This window comes from Podarcis melisellensis (assembly GCF_964234715.1).
Source record: "Podarcis melisellensis genome assembly, chromosome: 2".
Lineage (NCBI taxonomy): Eukaryota > Metazoa > Chordata > Lepidosauria > Squamata > Lacertidae > Podarcis > Podarcis melisellensis.
Window position 1 is genome coordinate 73,050,303 of NC_138529.1, and position 21,985 is coordinate 73,072,287.

Here is a 21,985-nt window from a genome sequence, read left to right on the forward strand (position 1 = left end):
CTGAAACTACAGGGGATAGCTTTATAAGGACAAGAATGGTCGAGGAGATTTGGCAAGCAGGCAGGAGGCCTGGGCGGCTCTAGCCTAGGGGCATGGGACTTCAGGCCTTGCAGATGTTTCAGGACTCCAACTCCCATTAGTCCCAGCCAGCATGGCTGGTGGTCAGGGATGATGGGAGCTGTTGACCAGCAACATCTGGGCCGCAAGTTGGCCACCTCTGTGTTGAAACAGAAACATTTTGTTATGTTTTTATGAGGTTGAGTTCTGGCAGAGGTCCTTGTGACCTTCTTGGCCCCTTTTTTGTTTTTGTTTATCATGAGTGAGTCGGAGAGCGAGTTAACACGGGCACTCGAGAGTTCCTGAAAAACATAGCTCTTGGGAAATGGGTCTGCAGTAGAAACAAAACAAATGATGCAACAGACAGCTATCACTTACCCAGCCAAGTGGTCACTGTCTCATGGCCTGGAGTGCTTTCATATTTTCTGCCTAACTCAGTAGCTCTGATTATAGGCTGATAGGTACATTCAGAGTAATCACATTGTTTACCCCTCTGGGTCTTGCTTTGCCTTCTCCCTAATGTAGAAATCGAGCCCAAGCAGAAAGGTTTTCTGTTTTCCCCCAACATAAAATCCCATGAAGCTGCCTTATATTGGAGCCAACTGTTGTCCCATGTACTGGACAGTCTATTCTGATTGGAAGGTCTCAGGCACACAGGTATTTTCCCTACCCAATGCTCTTAAGTAGCGGTGTTAGATTTGAACCTGAGACTTTCTGCATGTAGCAAAGCAAGTCATGACTCAGAGTATTATTGTTCCCTTTGTAAGTGGCAAAGTCTCTAGGCCGGGCTTCTTTTTTATACACATACATAGGAGCTGGTTTCATTATGTAATCTATAGGACTGCCAGGTTCTTATCATTGCCAGATGGCCCTTTGTATTTCAAAAGGGATTATCCATAACCTTACAGCTGTGTCAACATAAAATGGGTGTTTCAATATATGCTGAGAAGAAACACAGGCAGGGATGGGTCTCGCTTTTGAAAACTCTTGCCGTGCCACAATTGCAGTCTGACAGCAGCATGTTGGGGGTGGGGGAAGAGGGAGGCACACAGTCCTTGCGCTTTTTGCATCTCTTCTGTGCCCCTTCCAAGCTCTTCCGTAACCTTATGCAGTCCGTTCAAGAGGCACTTCCATGAACAGATTTCCCCCCTCAGTTCCGTGATGGAGAACAAGGGGTCCCAACAGTGAAGGAGAGTGGTTCTAGGATCACAGGTCTGCCATGCCTGTTGTGTTCCTAGAGTTGAGCTCTTGGGAGTGGAGAAGATCAATACATAATGCAGACATTCTGCTTTGCACCCAACTCCTTTTATTTTCCCATAACCCATTAAACAGAACTATCGCCTCTTTTCAGCCATAGGGAACGTGGCAGTAATTTTTGCCCACAAAGTGCTCACATCTGTCTCTCTGACCAAAAAGAGTGAGCAGGGGTTCTCAGAAGGAAGGAAAGCTGAGATTCTCGTAATTGCAACCAAGAAGGACTGCCTGCCTAGGGCCTGGGAGGATGCCTGCCTAGGGCAACTCTTTCGGGGCTTGACAGGCTTCACAAGGACTGTGGCTGCTGCTGAGCACTGAGGACTCCTCCTTTAAATTGTTTTTAATTTTTATCTGTTTTGTTTTAAATGAGACCATCTTGGCTGTGAGCCCTGGAAGACCTGCACCCTTCCTTACTGGTCCTTTCCCATCTGGCCTGGGAGAGTGGAGTGCTGACTGATTCCAGCTACAAAAGCTGAGGCTGTTGAACAGATTCTTGGGCTGGAGTATTGTTTATGGGGAGTTGAGAGAGATGTTGCTGTTATTGATATTGTTGTTGTATCTTTAGTTTCAGATCTTATGATTTATGTGGAAATTGTTTCCATTAAGTTCTGTACTTTTTGATGTGTTTATTGTTTAAGGGACGCAGGTGGCGCTGTGGGTTAAACCAGTGTTTCCCAACCGGTGTTCCGCGGCACACTAGTGTGCCGCGAGACCTTGCCTGGTGTGCCATGGGAGGGAGGCGGGCGAGAGGCGGGGCGGCGGCGGCGAGGATCCGCGTCGAGCCGGGAGCGGCTCCGCGGTGGCGGTGCCGAGGTTTCTCTCTCCATTCTCCCCTCACACACACACACAGGAAATAACACAGGATCAGCTGACAGGACCCGGCCAATGGGGCGGCGGCGGGGCAGCGCGCGCAAAAGGGAGGAGCGCGAGACAGCGGACGAGGAGGAGGCCGGCATGTCCGGGCAGCAGCATGGAGCCTTGCATGTCCTTTCAGCCCCGCACCCACCGCAGACCCCTTCCTATGCCACTGGTAGCTAGGTGAGGCGGGGGGCACTGGGCGCCACACCTCGGCGCCTGCAGCGTGCCTGAGCCATGCGTCTGCGGGCGAACTGCCCGCAAGCTCCGCTCTGGCCTCTGCCCACCGCCTCAGCCTCCCTACAGCTGAGGGGGAGGCTGCAGCAAGGCTCCACGCAGCGCGCCCTGCCATGGCTCGCCCCCATGGCACTCGCCCCTGGCTGCAGGACGCGCGCGCCGCCCCGGGCCCCTGAGCGGCTAGCTGCGCCGCTGCGCTGAGCGCAAGGAATACGTCCTCTCCGAGTTCGGCGTCGTCTTCGTGGGCAGTGCGAACCGCATCTCCAGCTTCGGGTGGAACTTTGGCCAGGTAGGGGGAAGCCTTTGGGCGGGGGGGGGGTGGAGACCGGGGTGGGGAGGGGTTAGGAGAGACGCTACCGGCGCCGTCCAGAAATGCCCAGAGCAACTGGAGCTCAGCTACGCGCACACATGCGCCCTCCAAATCCCGTTTCCCACCCCTTTCTCAAAAGAAGAGAGAAAAAATGGGTCCTGGGTGTGAAACCAAAGGACCTTTCCAGCTCCTCCTCAATTCCACGTGTGGATGGCAATGCCTCGTGTCTCCTCCCCCGCGACCAGAGCACACTTCCTAGGCTGGTTGGACGGTCCCTGGGGGTCTTCGGGTTGCCATATTTTGAAGAGCAAAAAACAGGACACATTTGTCGACTTCTGCTTTTAGCTATGGATCAGTGGCCTAGCGTGGGGGGTGCAGGGGGGGCCGGCCACACCGGGCGCAACATCTGGGGGTTAGTGTTAGGGGGCGCAAATCCACGGGTTAGGGGGCGCAAATTACTTGCATTGCCCCGGGTGCTGACAACCCACGCTACGCCACTGCGGCCCTGAACGAGCAGGAGAAGGAGCTCAAGTGACGCTGCGCGCTGACGTCACGGGGCTGTAATGGTGGTGTGCCTCGATATTTTTTTCATCAAACAAGTGTGCCTTTGCCCAAAAAAGGTTGGGAAACACTGGGTTAAACCACAGAGCCAAGGACTTGCCGATCAGAAGGTTGGCGGTTCAAATCCCTGCGACGGGGTGAGCTGCCATTGCTCAGTCCCTGCTCCTGCCAACCTAGCAGTTCGAAAGCACATCAAAGTGCAAGTAGATACCGCTCCAGCGGGAAGGTAAACGGCGTTTCCGTGTGCTGCTCTGGTTCGCCAGAAGTGGCTTAGTCATGCTGGCCACATGACCCGGAAGCTGTATGCCGGCTCCCTTGGCCAATAAAGCCAGATGAGTGCCGCAACCCCAGAGTCGTCCATGACTGGACCTAATGGTCAGGGGTCCCTTTACCTTTACCTTTTATTTATTGTTTATGACTTCTGTTATGTTTGTAATTATGTAAATCTTGTCATGTTGTAAGCTGCCTTGAGCATAGTTTCAACAAATTAAGATGATGATGATGATGATGAACCAAGCATGTGTGGGCCTTACCAAAGAATCTGGGTTGGCGGGAGAAGGTGGCAAGTTCCTCACCCTTGATTTAGAACAGGCCTGGGTGGCCCAACTGCAGCCCCCCAGACCTCCCAGCCTCTCTCCAGCTCTCTTCATCACACCCTCCTCAGGTGCTTTTGCCTGCCTAGAATGCATCCTTGATAATTTTCCCTCTCCCCCCCTTTTTTTTGCAGGGTGGGTAGGCAGGTGTAGAAACTTTTGGCTTGCATGGCTGGGATGTATACAGCCCACTGTACAAGGACAAAGGCTCTGCCCACCACTGTACTGCAACCTCCAGAAAGTTGCCCACATGTGGTTTTGGGGCTGCAAAAGGTTCCTTGAGCCCTGGTTGTAAATGACCCATGCTGCGTTTAAGTGCCGCATCTTTTTGCTGACAGTTCTTTCATTTTCTCTGCCCCGCCTCCTCCAACATGCAGAGCAGTTGGTGCTTGGAGCCTACAAAGAACTGTCTCGACGTTGGGATAAGGACTACGACTCCTTTGTGCTGCCGCTGCTGGATGAGCTGCAGCCATGCTACATCCTCTACCGCCTGGACACCCAGAATGCACAGGGCTATGAGTGGCTCTTCATCTCCTGGTCTCCTGACAACTCTCCTGTAAGCCTCTGCTTTGTTTCTGCTTGACTTTAGCCTCCTAGGGCTCAGAGCTGAACTGGCATGGGTAGCTGGTGTATGCAGTGGGTTGTAGGTGAAAAGGTAGATCCTGTCCCCTGCTGGGAAGAGGATCGTGCAGCCAATGCAAGACTGAACACAGTTCTTTCGCCCACCAGCTGACGTCACCAGTGATGGGCAGGTGGGCACAGTTTGGGGAACATGGCCTAGAGGGCTACAATCAGCCCACAGGCCAAGGGTTCCCAGCCCTGGTTTAATATCATGTGGAAATTGGAGGTGATTCTTTCTCACCAATTTTAGGCAGTCATTCAAAACAGACTTTAAAGAACAGTCAAATGGACCATCACTTGATTAAAAAAAACCCTACAAACAGAGATGATAACCTTAGGGACTTAATGTATCCTATTGTTTCATCATATAATATTTCTGTGGACAAGGGTAAATACAGAGGGTTGTACTTATCTACTGCCATTTACACATTCTTGCATTCCCAGGCATTTGTGTTGCAAACTACTCTGAAAGAATCTTGCAGAACTCTTCTCCTATAATCTCCGCTTTTATTAGACTAGCATGCCATCTGGAGGCCAACACAGGCAATGTTTTAATGTGGCTTGTCATTTCTGTAAGAAGTGCTCCCATTCCTCCTCCCCCAGCTCTTTCCCGGATCACTCCAGGTTTCTTTAAAGAATCGTCAGCTAAATCAGTTGAAACATTTCCCCCCCGTTTATGTATTGAATGCATTTCTATGCCACCCTTCATCAAAAAGTCATTACAGGGCAGCTTACAATAAAAATGGGTAAAAACGCAGTTTGTACACCTAAGCCATTAAAACAATTGAAACATCAGAGCCAGTTGAAGTAAGCCAGCCTTTTAAAAACATCCGTTCGCAAATCTCCACCTAAAAGCTCACTCCCCTACAAAAGCCTGGGGTGAATAGGTATGTTTTTAGACAGTGACAGAAAGCAAGGTACGCACGGTGGCACCAGCCGTATCTCAGGAGGGAAGGAGTTCCACAACTGCTGAAGAAGTAACACCACAAATAAAGCCCTGACCCTGGTCACCACACACACAAGGAAGGGTAATATAAATAAAAAAAATGCAGACCACACATTACTCTAAAATGGTTTTTGCATAGTTAAAACCTTCGATGGCTAGAATATGGAGGGGTTGTATGGAGATTGACACTGCCAGAATTCCGACTATAGTTAGCTGAAGGGGAACATATGACACCCATGTTTAAATCGGCACCCGTGTTTAAATCACCACCTCATTACATTTTCTATGAGAGTGAAGTTGATAAATATTTTAATAATACAAAATCATAAAACTCCTAAATCAGCCTTCCCCAACCTGTGGCTTCCAGATGTTGTTGGACTCCAATTCCTATCAGACCCAGACAGCATAGCCAATAGTCAGGGATGATGGGAATTGGAGTCCAGCAACATCTAAGGGGGCCTCGGGTTGGGGAAGGCTGATCCTTGGGGCTCCCATATGAATTTGCCTGTATTTTGAGATTTTCCGTGGAGGTTCTGATCTGGATCCTTTTCTTCTCTTCAGTGTAGTGTATGGTTACTCTCTGGAACAAGGTCTTTTTAACAGTGGCACCAAAATGTTGCCAGAATTGTGGAACTCCTTCCTGGGAAGTTTTACTGTGCTAACATTTAGACAGGCAGCAAAGGAGGTGCTTTTTTCAGAAGGTCTGTAGGACTGAGTTTGAGGGAATACCATATGTGTGTCCTGCTGACTTTCTTTTTACCATTTAACTAATGAGTTACTAATTTTCTTCTGTTCTGCTTGTGGCATTTTGCCTTATTCATAGTTTTAAAAAATATTTGGATTTTAAATCTGAGCTGCTTTGAAGATATTTATTTTTAGTTCAAATGGCAGAGTGTAAATATTTTTATATTGAAATACATATATTTCTGTGTCTTACCTGTGCTAACAGCATTCATATTTAGCCACCAACATTATGAGAGAGGGTCAAGTTATTTTTTTTTCCCTCGGCCAGGGGTGGAGGTTTACCCAAGTATCAATAAACTTGAATATTTCACCCAGTTATTAAAACATAAAACCCTGCTAGCTGTGAAGGCAGTTAAGGTAAAAAGGTTACAGTAATAGGAACAGTAGTTGCTAACCATCCCCCAAGTCCTGATGTTGAACTCTGTGATAAGATCATCCATAATACCTCCTGGGGAATAGCTGCCAGTTCAATTGACTCTGTGTAATTGCTTATATTGGCAGCTCTATAGATTTTATACTTGCAAGCCCTCACATGGTTGACTTTCTAGTCGGTCTGAATGTATTTTGGAACAGTAGTTTGAAGATGGCTATCTAAAAATATTAGCAAGGGGACATATTCCTTAATAAAGAATGTGCTCAGAACCCACAATTGTAAAACCCTGCAATTACAGCATTCCATGACCATTGCAATTGGGAGACTTCTGCAATGCGCTCTACATGGGGCTACCTTTGAAGGTGACTCAAAAACTACAACTCATACCTAATGCGGCAGCCAGACTGGTGACTGGGAGCAGCAGCCAGAACCATATACTGGTAACACCAATCCTAAAGGATCTTCACTGGCTCCCAGTACATTTCCAAGTACAATTCAAAGTGTTGGTGCTGACCTTTAAAGCCCTAAACGGCCTCGGCACTGTATACTTAAAGGAGCATCTCCACCCTTATCGTTCAGCCTGGACACCAACGTCCATTTCCGAGGGCCTTCTGGCAGTTCCCTCACTGTGGGAAGTGAAGTTAAAGGGAACCAGGCAGAGGGCCTTTTCAGTAGTGGCGCCCACCCTGTTGAATGCCCTCCCATCAGATGTCAAGGAAATAAACAACTATCTGACATTTAGAAGACATCTGAAGGCAGCCCTGTTTAGTTTAATATTGTGTTGGGAGTCACCCAGAGTGGTTGGGGCAACCCAGTTTGATAGGCGGCTTCTTCTTCTTCTTCTTCTTCTTCTTCTTCTTCTTCTTCTTCTTCTTCTTCTTCTTCTTCTTCTTCTTCATGTTTTCATACTCATGGAATGACTTGTCCTTGTCACTGATGTTTCTCTCTGTATGTCCAGGTTAGACTGAAGATGCTCTATGCAGCAACCAGAGCAACAGTGAAGAAAGAGTTTGGAGGAGGGCATGTGAAGGACGAGCTCTTTGGAACAGTTAAGGTATGGCAATATGCAGCAGGGCCGTCAGGAAGAGCCTTAGCCATTGTTGTCTTGTATCGTGTTGCTCAGTACCTTACGTCTAGAAGACAGGCATTTTTCTGGGTCAATTTAACCCCCTCTCCCACACCCCCTTTGAGTAGTTTTTGGGTATTTAAGGCAGAAGAAAATCAAGTAATAATAAAAGCTTTCTGAGAAACTGGAAGATAAAGCTATCAGTGGCTACTAGCCATGATGGCTGTGTTTGACCTCCACTGTTAGAGGCAGTATGCTTCTGGCAGAGGTAGGGAGAGCGCGGTTGCTCTCATGTCCTGCTTTTGGGCTTCCCATGGGCATCAAGGTGGCTACTGTGTGAACAGGATGATGGACCTTTGGCCTGATACAACAGGTTTCTTAAGTTCTTAAACTAACTGAGATCGTCAGTGTTTCCCATTTCCCCCCACCACAGATTTATTTAATTTGTGATTATTATTATTTTTAATCCTTTTGGATCCACACTTGGTGAGGGTCGGAGTTTGGGCTGTGTGGTCTTCATTAAGGCCCTGTCTCTACCTTTCCTCTCCATAATTAGAGCAGTACTCCTAGGTGGATGGATAGATGGATGAAAGACAGAAAGGAAAGGAGGTGCATAGGCTTAGCATCAAGTTTGAGCACTAACTTTTGTGTGCGTGTACTGATATGAAACTTGGGTAGTCCATGATTCTACACACGATGCAATAGCAAACCTTGGTTTGCTAGCCATGGTTTTCATGGCACTGTGGCTTTCTAGGAAAGCACCATAAGGTGGCAGCATTGCTCATGAAATGAGATCACACTATATTGCGTGGGAGGAATCTTGTGTTTCTGTTTGTCTGCAACCTTCAGTAGTTATATATAACTGTGAAATCCTCAAGACATGCCTGTCATTTGACAGAAAATCTAATACTAAGCCCAGTGTACTTGACCAGCTAACATTGGACAAGTTCCTCTCAGTGGTGGCATATTTATTCTTTTAAGCTATGCCTTTTACATTGAAAACATTGTGATTCCATGCTATTAACCAGTTTGCGCATTGGCTGGTCCCCATGTCTCCAGAAGCAGAGTCGAACTTGTATGGGCTTGTTGCCAACACCTGCAATCTTCTTTGGGTGGAGGAGTCTCTGCGGTTGGCCACAGGGAAGAACTAGAAAGCTTTTGCTTCCATTTTTCTCTAAGCGCAGCCTAGCATTAGGTCTGAACCTGGGCAAACAGTAGGTTGATCTTAACTGTGGTTTGCTCCAAATAAAACCAGCTTGATGAGCCATGGTTTATTAAGCTGGCTTGTTTTAGAAAGCCATAGTTAAGTTGAACCACCATTTAGATTTCTATGCTTACCCTGGTTAATCAAGAACAGATGTTTCTGCACTTTTTCTCATGGATGCTCTGCAGGGGGGAAAACACATGTGCCCGTGACTTGCACAGGCTCAGTCTTGTTGCACCACACCATGGTCTAGCATTTCATACAAATGCATTCCTTGCCCTTGTTTCTGGATCGTAGTGAAACTGACCGAAGAACTCCTTTCCAGTAGCAGCTGTCAGGGCAGGGCGACATTGTTTACCTGACTTCTCAGTGGCTCATGGCGCTGCCAATTACTGAGAAGTGGAGAGCTCTGTGTAGGGGCAGTGGCCGGAGCATTGGGTCGACTCCACTGCTGCAGCCGCACTGTGCTGAGCTACCTGCTTCCTTTCCCCTCTTCTCTCAGTAACCAGGCGTCACGCACAGATTTGGGAAGCCAGGTAAGCAACACTATTCTGCCTTCACCACCTGCCAGCCACTACTGCTCCTTTTTCTTTGATCAATTAGCAGGGTCAGCAAACATTTTCGGCAGGGGGCCAGTCCACTGTCCCTCAGATCTTGTGGGGGGCCGGACTATATATTTTGGGGGGGGGGGCGGGGGGAATGAATGAATTCCTATGCTCCACAAATAACCCAGAGATGCATTTTAAATAAAAGGACACATTCTACTCATGTAAAAACATGCTGATTCCCAGACCGTTCGTGGGCTGGATTGAGAAGGCGATTGGGCCGCATCTGGCCCCCGGGCCTTAGTTTGCCTACCCATGAGTTAATGCATTAAGTGCTCTTTTACCATGTTGGAAATAGGTGATGCCCCCTTTTAGCAATGTGTGCTATGCTGCAGTTTTAAATGAGAGCTTGTCAAGAGCGTTGATGCTAACAGTGAGTTGCTATTCCTGGCCCTGCACAACAAAGCCAGCTGACACCATTGACTGGAGTTGCCTTTGTGTGTAAGCTTATGGGCTGCCTGACCTATGTAGCTCATAAGAAAATGTGCCCCCGTTCATCTCTGTTGTACTTTGAACCATATCTGTGGCTGCTACATCACCACCTCTGTCTGACTACAGGAAGACATCTCGCTCAGCGGTTACCAGAAGCACGTGTCGTCCTACTCTGCTCCGGCTCCTCTGACTGCTGCTGAACAAGAGCTCCAGCAGATCCGCATCAACGAGGTGAGAGGCAGCACATCGTGGCACTGATCCAAACGATTGCTTGGTGATCCTGCCCAGCTAATCATGGTTTTCCTTTGGCACTATTATGCCTCATAGAGCAAGCAGAGCGACTTCCAGTGTGCATTCTATTAGATTGAGGGATAAAGCCTTGTTGCTGGTGGCAGAGAGGGGTGGCCATAACAGTGTCCCCTCCACCGCCACCTCGCTTTGGGCTGTGCACACTGGCTAAGGAAACTGAAAATTTGCAATACGTATTGGTTGGAAAGCTTCTCAAGGCACAAACTACTATGGGTATAGTTTCTCCTCCCGACCTCCAAATTTCCATTCCTGTGCCATTTCCCCCTTGCAGAGTCTGTTTCTGCAGTTTCTCCTTATCTGCTTCATGCCTCGCTGTTGTGTTTTCTCAGTTGCCCACCTTTGTTGGTCCCAGAACATAGCCATATGGGGAGATGAATCCGTGCCCCCACCCAGTGCAGTTTCCGTCACAGGCGCTGTCCAGTAGGAGCTTTGCAACCACTGTGCAGCCAAATTCTACACAGCAATCATGTCAGCACTAATTTAGGGTACAGCATTTAATCTGCCTGAACCAAATATGGGACAAGTGTGCTCCTGTAGCTTTCCGATGGCTTTCTGGGTTTATTCGGCCAAGATCATTTTTGGTAGTCAATCAGTTAATTCTGACTACTCTACTGAGTAGTCTCCCCGTACAGTTGTCCCTTCTCACAGCCATAATGCTGGCATCCTACTCCTGTGGGGTAAGCAGTGAAGAAGGAGAAATTAATCCTGAGAGGGGCAAGGAATTTCTGGCCCTCCAGTTGTTGCAGAATTCCCATGATCTCTGACCATTGGCCATGCTGGCTGGGGCTGATGGGAATTGGAGTCCAACAGCATCTGAAGGGAACAGGTTTCCCCATCTCTGCTTTAAGGCAATCTGAGACCTTCATGGAACTGCGGTTGATATAAATTATCAATTGGTTCAGAGCTGAGGTCCTATTCTGTGCCTGAGAGTGGGGAGTAGAATCAGATAGCCTTCCAAGGTTAAGCAAAAAATGCTATCCAAGTTAAGATGATGCCACAGCACTTTACAGGGATGTAGCAAGTTATATGGGCCATTACCTTACACAAATGCAGTAACTGTTCAATAATAGAATTCTCACTTTGTATTATTTCATTATCGCCTTCACCATTTGAGTCTTCCATGCATTGTTTTCCATTGCCACTTGCTCCTTTAGTATAATATGTCTATACAGTATACAGACAGTTTTTCTGAACTGGCAGGATTTGACTCTTGACAGCTCCGATCTCCCAGCCACAGATGATGGTCAGCTCAAATGGTGATTTAGCAGCTATTGGTACGGCAGCCAGTGTTGTCGTTTGCACCGACTTAAGCCTTTGGGATGTTATCGTTCTCTCCCAGAAGGGCTAATGCAGAAGCCTGAAAACAGGCAGAAATAAATTGCTTTCAGCTGTTTCTAAAATGAGCTTATAAGTGCAGTAAGATAAACACTTAAATGTGCGGCAAGCACTTTCCGGGAGACTTAACATTGTGTTTTATAAAGGTGAGAGTGGGTGGGAAAGGGAAAGCAGGGAAGAGCCAGGAACGCCCTGTCCCCACTGCAGATGAGGGACATGGACTGAGGTGGGGCCAGTGGTTCCCCCCAGGAATAAGCCAGAGGAATGGATAAGAGGTGTTTAAAACAACAATGGCTGCACCACATCAGTGAGATTGAAGGACATGGACTGGGGAAGAGAGTTGGTTTGGAGAAGTAATTTTTTTTTGTAAAAAAAGAAAGAAAAAGGTTTCTGTCTGTTAAAAAAACAGAGAATTAGAGTGGGTGGAATACAGGGGAAGGCAGGGAGGATGGCAAAGGAACACTTGCTTTGGAGTCGAGGGAAGGAGGATGTGGAAGAACTAGCCCAAAAATGGATTCTCTCTAAATTTAGTTTCGTTAAGTCAGGTCTCCCAAATTCCTCTGCATTTGTTTCCGTCTTGAAGCTTCTGTCATGGTCTAAATTTAAATCATTAAAAAAATTATACCTCTTTTGCTCGGTGTTGGGAGTGCAAGAGAAGCACCAAATTGTATCGTGTTTTGCTGGAAACGCTGAAAAGGATTTGCTGTTCTGGGGGATGTTACTTGGATTGACGTTCAACTGGTGTGGACTGGAAAAAACCAATGCAGGATAATTTCTCCCTCCCTAAACTTAGTGCTCCAAATAGTGACTTATTTCTTGTCTGTGTTACTTGTTTGCCACACCCCCTCAGTATCTGTACTGACCACGTAGAGGTCCGGGATGCTAATAGTTGGGTAGCAATCTTGCCTCTAAGTTAGAGGTGGGGGTGTGCATTTTAGGCACCAAACATACAAATGTCCCTCCCTCCCACCCATTTTTCTCTAATAAGCAGAGTTTACCTAGAGCTTTGTGTGTACCTGATTTCAACGTTCTGTATGTTGGGAAAGTTCCATAAATATTGAAACCAAGTGTCATTTTATGTAGACTACTGGAGCTTGCACCAAATGTTGCGGTGTGGAGTGAGCCTTTCTAGTCACACGCTCTCTCAGGGCACTCCATTCCACCCTCGCTGCCCCCAGTTTTCTGTCTACCCCCCCCCTCCACTTAGTCGGAGTAAGCATTCCAGCTGACTAAGCATGCAAAATCTTGTTTGGGGATTTCCCTAGCAAGGGTTTCCTTCCCCCCACCAAATATTTTGTCATTCTGCAAACTTTTCCCCAAGCCCACTGATGTTTCTCTCTTGAGCTTGGAGAAATTGAGATCGGTCACAGTATATGCAGATAGCATCCGCAGCAAAGTGTTGCAGCGTGGAACGATGCTGGCCGTGCCATTCCCCTCCCTTTTCTCCCCTAGTTCCTTTCCCTCCTTTCCCCCATTCCATGGCCACTGAGCGTGTTTAGTTTTCATTGGGCTGTTTTTTAAGATTCACTTCCCCGCTTAAGTTTTGCACCCTTTTTTTGTACATTTGCAAACTTTTGGGGTTCACCCAGACCTGATGTTAGGTCCTTTTTTGTGCATAGATGGGGTTGTTTTGGCTGCATAAGGACTGACACTCAGAGAATGGATAAATCTGATCCACTCCACACAACTTAGAGTTTGCCATTTTAAAAAAATGCAGCTCACCCCAGCAGTTCCTGCCTTCCTCGATCCTTGTCTTTGTAATCAGCTTGCCCTGCCCATTACACTTCCACATATTGCAGAAGGCAATATCTTCAAGTATGTGCAGAAGACCATTCTTTCACCACCATTCCATCACAACCAGCCCCCTAACATATCAGACCCATGTACAAAAGATACAGCCCTACAGCCTCTTTCTGCCCACCCACCTCTCATTTCCTTGTTCAGCAAGTCAGTCGAAATTATCCCGGCCCAGTTATCACCTCTCGTTCTGCACCCTCCTCTGAATATGCATGTCGATATTTCTGCTGACAGGCGTCCAGCTCTGCCTCTGCCCATCTCCATCCCTGCATGGCTGAGTTGTTAGGACAGAGAGTCCTCTGTTCAGAGCTTCTTTTTCCTGGGTCAATGTGCAGGGCCTCTGTTGTCACTGTGGCAGGAGAGATGTCAGAATTGGTTATCACCGGTGAAAGCCTAAACAGTGGCATCTCTCCCTGCCTCCCTCACATCTCCTGACAACACAGAGAGAGTACTTTGTAGACAGAATTCGTCTGCGATTACAACTGTTCGTGCTCCTGGTTGGATGCCACAATGCGCAAACAGAAGTAAATGAATTTTCCCTGGGCAGGCAGATACATTCTCTCTGTCCCCTTGTCTTGGGACACTCCAGAGTCTCCTGCCAGCGTTAGAGGGATCAACGCCATCCTCAGCAGTTTCCACTTCCCAAACTGTTGCCCAGCTTGAGGGGGTCACAGGGCGAAGGGGCCTTCTATTAGTGGAGGCGACACCAACTGGATGCAACCCACAAGGAGCTGCTTGGTACAGAGTTGAGGCATTGCTCCGTTTTGCCTAGCAAGTCCTTGCAGCTTCTCTCCCAGCTCTTGAGCCAAGGTCTCTGCTGACCCTCCATTCGAGAGAGGAATTGAGCTTGGGAGCTTATGCGCTGTGCTGCACCACATGCTCTCCGTTTGGAAAGACATTCATGCTGGTGGCCCAAGTGTAAGGACGAGATATTGTTTAAAGCATCCACATTTCTGGGCTGTGGGGATCAGAAGCTCTAATTCCATCCTCCCAATTTTCCATTTTGGAACTGATGCTACAAAGCCAAGGGACAGTTCTCTTAAATCCCTCCTGTCATGCTCCATTTTGCCCCTTTTTTTCTAGCACTGCCAAGGATTTATTGCACCCTTGTCATGGTGCAGGGATTGTCCCATCCAGCATGCACTCGGGTATCATTGCCTCCTGATGCATGTTAGTTGATGGAGATGTCTCTCATGAAGGACAATTCTTGCCTTGCTGCTTAATGAGACAACAGCTATGTAACCTTGCTCTGGAATGGATTTTCAGTCCAGAAACCAAGTCTCCTGTTATTCCTTAACTTGTTATTACAGAAGACAGCACTTCTGAGCACATACAGAACATCTCTCTCTTGCCACTGTGCCATCACAACTGGCCTAAGAGGTGCCTGGGTAGAAAGCCCAGGTCCAGGCACGCTTGTGCCTTCTGTCTTGTTTTACAGAAGTAGCAATGTTCTTGTTCAGAGTTGCCTTGCTACGAGCCTTATTTTAGTTTTGTTTGATTTAAGCTGCTTTTTGCCTGTGTCTTGCAGGGTAAAACAGCCCAGGTAAGTGCTTTTTGTTGCTTGCTTTCTATCATTTCTCTGTCTTTCCAATTTCCTTGAGTGAAGGGCAGAGCTCTGACGACAAAAGCCTGAAATACGTATTAGTACTGGTATCTTTTCCATAGGCTCAAGTACTAGTGACGCACACACAGAGAGAGGTTTAACTGGGCAATCTTTGTATCTCAAGGTGCTAGCATCATGTTAGGCATTTAACATGTAAGGGCCCATCCCTGTCCCCGGCTTCGCTAAGCCCTTTAAAACTTAAGATTGCCCCTTTCTCCCTCTGCCTTAGTTTTCAAGTGCCCTTGGCATGTCTAAGTAGACTGAGGGCCAGAATTTATTAGACTCGACAATTAGGTAAAGAACGCTAGCAGATCCCCATTGATAAGCCTCTGCTAGCCTTGACCTGTTTGTTTACTGGAGGCAAATGGCTGGTGATAACAGTTCTGGACCAGTAGGGACTGCAGGTTTCATAATCAAGCAGTGGATTTTAGCTGGTGCTAGAAGGGGGGCTCTGCTTCTTTAAAGGGTGGTGGTGGAAATCAATGTGCTGTGAGTTGTATTTCTTCCATGCTTGCCTTTCTGTGCCTAACGCATGAGTGCCTGTTTGTGCAGTGCTTCTGTGCTCTTTCACCCCAAGAGAGAGGTTGCTGAGTGTTTGGAGTGTTGCTGTTCTTTGACTTGCCTGACTTCCCAGGACGGCATTCAGGTGGCCCATTAGGCACACCTCGGCGTTTCTTTCCCAACCTTCTAGTGTTCAGGTTGAATGCTCTCAAAACTAGTTTTGTTCTTTTCAAAAGCTCTCTGTCGTAGTACTCTGTCATGTTCTTGCATCAGAGTCACATCAGTGTTGGAAAAGCAAGCTGTGTAAGTAGCCTAAAGGAAATGGGACAATTTAACAGCACCGCCCTGTGCATGTTTACTCAGAAGTAAGTCCCTTTGAGTTCACTAAAAACTTGCTCCCAGGTTTTATTCTTAATATCCCTTCATCCCTGTGCAGCAAAAAAGGCGTCAGTCTTCTTGCGTAAGATCGTTTTGGCTGTGCACGGCTGTTTGCCCATGTGAAATGCTTGAAGGCCAAATCCTTTTGCACTCCTGTTCTTTAAATCCAAAGGACGTTAAGAGGGTTTCCCCTCCCCCCCACATCACTTGTAAATATAATACAAATTTCAAAGGTTTTGAAAGCATTAGTAAATCGCAAATTAGAAGTGCCCATGGATCATAGGAGCCAACTCCTAGAGACCAAAGTACCTTAGCACACCCCTCCAATAAAATAATTGAGGGGGCCACCCCCCAAAAGTTGATGGGCACTGCCATTCAGATGGTGGGCATGTATCGTGTTTTGTGATCAGTTATGTGGTGTGAGGCTTAGCTCCCCCCTCCCCCCCGCCAAATATTTCATTCAAGTTGGCACCCCTGCCTTGGATAGGATGGATTTGGTTAAAATCAATACTATTTTTATCAAAAAAGAGGTGCTGGAACTCACCATGAATGCCTCCTTATTTCTCTTAGAATGGCAATGGCACCTACCTGAGAGGTGCTGGAACTGCGTTCTGCCAAGTTCACTCCGGAAAAAAGCTGTGGTTAAAATGCATCATAGAGAAAGCTGTGAGGTTTTCATGGGATCGTTCTCTACAATGAATCTGAAAACTCTATGCAGTATCTAAAAACCATTTTGAATGACCGCTGTGTGTTCACATGCGCTAGAATGTGCATGCCAGGTTGGAAAGTTTTTGAATGCGGCCACTATTGAAATGTTCTACTCTGTATAATAAATCATTTGGCAATTATGACAATTATATCACTTTAAAACATTTGTTAATTTGGAGAGGCATAGAAATAAAAATGGGGACTTCAATGTGTGTGTCAAGGCAAGTGTGCAAGGTATTTGGAGTGTGGCACGCAGTACTGGACGGTGTCTCTTAAATGGCAGTAATTTGTGTTAGTTCAGAAATACCCAAGAATGAATGTGAAGACTTCAGTCGTATACCTTGTTTTATAGAGTTAGAAAAAATGGGCTGTCAAATAATCCAAATGTTACACCAGTGCAGATTTCCTTCTGAAATCTCAGGTGTAAAGGTGCTACTGACTCTTTTGGGGAGGCAATATTTTGTGCTTTTAGTGCATACCATTAAGATTACTCTGATTGTGGATGTTTACCAAAGAGAAGTAGAGAAATGATTGATACCATATTTGGCTGAGTTCCAAGGGCAGGCTTAAGACTTGGGAATTTCCGGACTTTCAGCATTAAAACCTTCCATCTTATTCTGGTTTCTTGTAACAGAACATAAAAATGCACTTGAAAGTTCTTTAGCCCATCTGAAACCTGCATAGTTCTTTAGCTCAAATTAACATAGGAGTGATTTCTTAAGACAGAATTGTAGTTTCTCTTAGAACTTTTTATTGCAATGTTTATCTTCAGAGACAGAGAGAGAACAGTTTAGCATTTCCTTTTCAGGGTCCAAGGCTGCCACCCTCTAGACACAGTTACCTAGTTGTATGTCCCACCAAAGTCAATAGGGCTTTCTTCTGAGTAGACATACATAGGATCACACTGTGAACAACTAGGGGCCCAAACCAGCCACCCATTCACCCGCTTGCCATACTAGATGTGAAATGTGTCTGGAGAAAGTAGCATTTATGGTAACAAAAGTTGCTGGCAGATTTCTTTTTAGGAGATGGAGGTTGATGCGCTGACCCATAGTCCATGTCTCCGTTCAGGAAAACTGGCTGATGCTCAGGGTCATGTTACCTCGAAAAACATTGTTCTGTCAATAAATCCTGTCACTTGAACCAAGTGGGCCTCTTCGTTCCACTGCAGAGTCTGTGACTGACAGGTGGTTCTGAACCCTAAAGCACAATGGCTTCGCTTATTCAATTTAAGTCAGTACTTTATTGTATTGTGCTAGTCCACAAGTCAGTATATCAAACATGGCCTTCTTTGGAAATTATCCAAAAAGTAGATCCCAGTGTTTTCCATTGCAGGTTAACCACATCTTATCTGTTATGGAAGATTCTAAACCAACTGCAACCTGTGGTTTATGATCCTGACTTGTTTTGTAACTGGTAAACATAGTTTCTTGGATACATGAAACTGTGGTTAAGTAGAGACTTCCTGGTTAATTGTAGTCCATTCACAGGGACGAGCAAAGTGCTGTGTGCCTGGCCAAAAGGCTCATTATTTTTTAATTTGTTCTTTGTGTCTTTCTTCAATGATACCTTTTCCCCAAAAGAAACAATATAACAAAACAAAGTATAGGTTACTGAAGGCCTGAAAATACCATACACATATTATAAACAAAACAAAACATTATCAATTTAAGAGAGCTATTCATGGAATTAGCAATTATAATATGTTCACAGAGCAATCAAGTCCTTTCAATAATATTGTTATTAAGCCAAATAAGATAATCTGAATGTGGCCATTCTGTATTTTGCTTTCTTCTTCATCTTCTCTGCATATTTCTGTATGAAGGAATTGTGTGGCATTCCTTCTAGTTTTTGTGAAAGTAACCCTGTGTGAATGAACTCCATTAGAAGGCCTGTGGTAAATGCATGAAACTATTTTACTGTCTTGTGCACAATGTCAGGGTTTGCTAAAACGTTTAGATACCACAAAGACTTTCTTTAGCGTGGCTCAAACTCTGATCCATTTCTGTATTGGTGAACCTCCTTTCTGGAGGGCTTTAGTACAGAGCTAACCTTGTTGCCATTTTGTTTTGCATGTGCTCCAAGGATCTTCATTCCCTGGCCTCCAGCAGTGAGATGGTAGGCCCTTGTCCTCCTCAAAGTCTATTTCACTTTTTTTGGTGACAATTCCCTAATACACTGTATATAGCATTATCCATTGTCCTCTACAATGAACCGTTTTCTCAAATGGTTCTGCATTTATTTGCTGTTCCTGTTTCTTCTCTTCACTTGCCCTCAGTACGTACTCAGATTCCCAGGAGTCTTACACTGAGAAGATGGTAGGCTTGGTGATGTGTGTTCCTCCTCCCTCACAGTTATGTTTTCCTTATGGAGCTCTTTCTCTTGTATGTGCCAGCTCTCACCTCAAGCTCAAAGCCTCTTTTTAAGAGGAAGAGCTACTGTCGTTCTATAGAAGCCACTTCACCCAGCAGCTTGTAATGCAACCATTTTCAGAAATAGTAAACACTTATTGCCTCCTTCCTGCCTCAGCAGTGTGTTGAGTTAATCCATTGCAGTCCCTCATGGTGTGGTGAGAAGTTCCAGTCTCAAGTCAGCCAACGTCTCTTCAGGCATGCCACCCCCACCCCCCTCTGTGCCTCTGTTTCTCTCTCCAAATGCCTTATTGGGGTATCCTAAACATTACCGATGCAATCTTTGTGGAGCACAGAGCAATGTAAATACTGAAATATAAATATGACTCCTTAAAATTAGCCTCATTAAAATATTTTGTAAACCTTGAGTTTTCCCCAAGCCTGTTGACACTCCCCCCTTGTGCATGGATGTTGCCATGTTGGGTATATATAAGATTGACAGTCGTGGAATTAATTTATCATTTAACTATAGAGTAATTTGGGGGTGGGGAGGTCAGGAATCAGTGGGACTCTAGGGCTTCCTTATTTCTCAGCCTGCTGGCTCTCTTTTGTGCCATTGCAAGAAGGTGAGGGCTAAAGAGTCTTTTTAGCCTCTGTTTTATTACCTTACATTTAAAGTAAGTACAAACTCACTTCTGAGCTACCAAGTATCATAGTAAGTTACCTAGTTTGTTTATTCATTTGATTGTATTTATAGTCCATTTTACTTCAAGCACCTCAAAAGTAGTATACATAGTCTTCACCCCAACGCGAACTATATCAAAACTTGTAGAGTAGCAGAGGTGGAGAGATTGTGACTGGCCCCAAATCATGCAGTAACTTTGTGCATGAATGGGAATTTGAACCCTGGGCTCCCAGTCCTATTTCAGCACTCTATCCACCTACCACACTGGCTCTCATTTGCTTGGGAATTTTGTTTATACAGTGAAGTGGAGGATATGTGGCTGAACGCCTGTACATTTTCTTGGCTGGTCTTTCCCTGTGAAAGTGGGACAGATTATGTTGCTAGTGCTGCCTTCTTATAATATCAACTGAGAAATTTTCTAGAAAAGGGAATGCTGACCTGAATAGCAAATGGCATTCTTATGAAAGTGCATCATGTGACGTTTAGTGTGAGTGTGTATTGTGGGAAGATGTTAATGCTCCTGTTGCACTTCTGCACCATGCAGATGTAGGCAAAGCCTTGCAGACACAACCTCAGCCTCTTTGGCTTCCCAGGGCCATTGTCCAACCGAAAGCATTTGGGAACATTTTTGGGTGGCGTTCCCTGCCCCCCCCCCATGTTTGACTCTTATTATACTAGTCAACAGAAAAAGTAATTGTGTGCTTTCCATTGAAAAATGGCCACATCCGCTTTGCACACAATACGAAACAAAAACCTACAAGCAACACTCGAAACCACTTCCCCAGCCATTGTGCAATCCGTCACGTATGCTTGCTTGGCCCCACTGAGTGCATGCTCAAGACTGTGGGACTGAAGCCATCATCTTTAAGTTCAGCGGGGGTTTGAAAAGCTGGCTGGTTCCTTCCACCCCCAAAGTCAAGGCAGAACCCATTGCAGAAATTTCACCTCCAAAAAATGGGCATCTGTGCCTAGTGAAGCAGCTCTTCTGTATCTGAGGTGGTATACCTGTTGGCAACATTTCAGACCAGGAGTGGGGAATCTCTTTCAACCTGAAGACTATGTTACCTTACAGGCAACCTTGGAAGAGTGGGCACATGCCAGTGGCGGGTGAGGTCAGAGGCAAAGGTAGACTGAGCAATGGGTGTAACAGCAGGCTGGATTCCAACCTCACAAAAGCCAGAGGTTTTGACACTATCCCACACTGCTCTCCATCTGTTTAGGGAAGCTTTTAATGTTTAATAGATTATTGTTGGAAGCTGCCCAAGTGGCTGTGGAAACCCAGCCAGATGGGCAGGGTATAAATAAATTATTATTATTATTATTATTATTATTATTATTATTATTATTATCCTGCAAACAAGGACACATTCCAGGCAGGCAAAGGCACTCTTGTGGTGAGGCAGAGCAGTGAGATGGGTGGGAGGGCACAGCTGGGGGAAAGTTTCAAGGGCCTAGAGGGCCGCATTTTTAACCCATGGGGCAGATGTTTTCCACCCCCTTTTTAAGGATTGTGTTCTCCTGGAGTGCTTAGCGGCCCTTCTTGGCTATTAGCTCAGCCCACAATATGTGAAGACTTTCAGGTAACTCTTTTCTCTTGTCTCTGTCACAATGTGACTCCGTTTCCCTACGTTCTGCATGACAGATGGTAGTGGGCTGTTGCTGCTGCCCATCAGTGGTTGAATACCCTCACCTTGAGGAGGTAGGCGGCGTTGCCTGCATTTTGCTTTCTGCTCTCGCTGGGGGTGTGGTGGGGGATTCTTTCTCTTGATTGCCAGTTTGGTTGCATCCTTCTCTGTGTTCTCTCAAAGAAACAAACATTCCCAACAAAGCAGAGTTCCGTCCCTGTGATGCTCACCAAGTGAGCGTGGGTCCCATTTTTCTAAATGGCCTTGAGAGAAATAAGTTCTCTAATGGGAGATGTGGATTTCTAACAGAAAGAATCCTACCCCTGCCTTCCTTTTTGGAGTGATTTTGGTGTATACTGGTGAGCGAGTTTTGCTGATAGTGTAATCTGGATTAGAGATCTTCACTAATTCAGGGCCTATTCTCTGGAGGATTCCGTGCAACGCATGTAATTGCTTAAATGCTATCGTGATAAATGTGGCACAGAGTGAGTGCTCCTGGATAAAAAAAAATAATCACAGGAATTCAAGATAAATATGTTAAAGGGAGTGTTTATTTTTGAATTTGAAGGACATCAGGACAATCCTTACAATTCAACCAAAGAATGTGGAAGCCTCTCCCAGTTTCTGTCTCGTGATGATAAACTTAGTAGGCTGCTTTGGGAACGCATAGATAATGCCTCTGTATAGTAAAGATTTGTGCAACTGACATTGGGAGAGTGTTCCCTACACCGTGGGCAAGAATTTAACTGATTTATTTACTGCATAGCATTGAATGAGACCATCCTTGTAGTCTCAGGTCCAAGCAGATTGCCATGTGATCTCCTGGCTTCCATTT

General features: G+C 46.1%; 1 protein-coding gene across 3 annotated transcripts in view; it reads left to right on the top strand.

The window, feature by feature from the left end:
* Positions 1–21,985, top strand: part of TWF2 (twinfilin actin binding protein 2) — a 63,520-nt gene that overhangs the window by 32,632 nt on the left and 8,903 nt on the right. Inside the window, exons 3-8 of one of the 3 annotated variants that reach the window (XM_081900346.1) lie at positions 4,245–4,423; positions 7,510–7,605; positions 9,985–10,089; positions 14,828–14,842; positions 18,575–18,607; positions 21,168–21,224. In XM_081900346.1, coding sequence (XP_081756472.1) covers positions 4,245–4,423; positions 7,510–7,605; positions 9,985–10,089; positions 14,828–14,842; positions 18,575–18,607; positions 21,168–21,224 — 485 coding nt within the window. The remainder of the gene's footprint in view (positions 1–4,244; positions 4,424–7,509; positions 7,606–9,984; positions 10,090–14,827; positions 14,843–18,574; positions 18,608–21,167; positions 21,225–21,985) is intronic. The other 2 variants (XM_081900347.1, XM_081900348.1) reach the window with 2 other exon arrangements.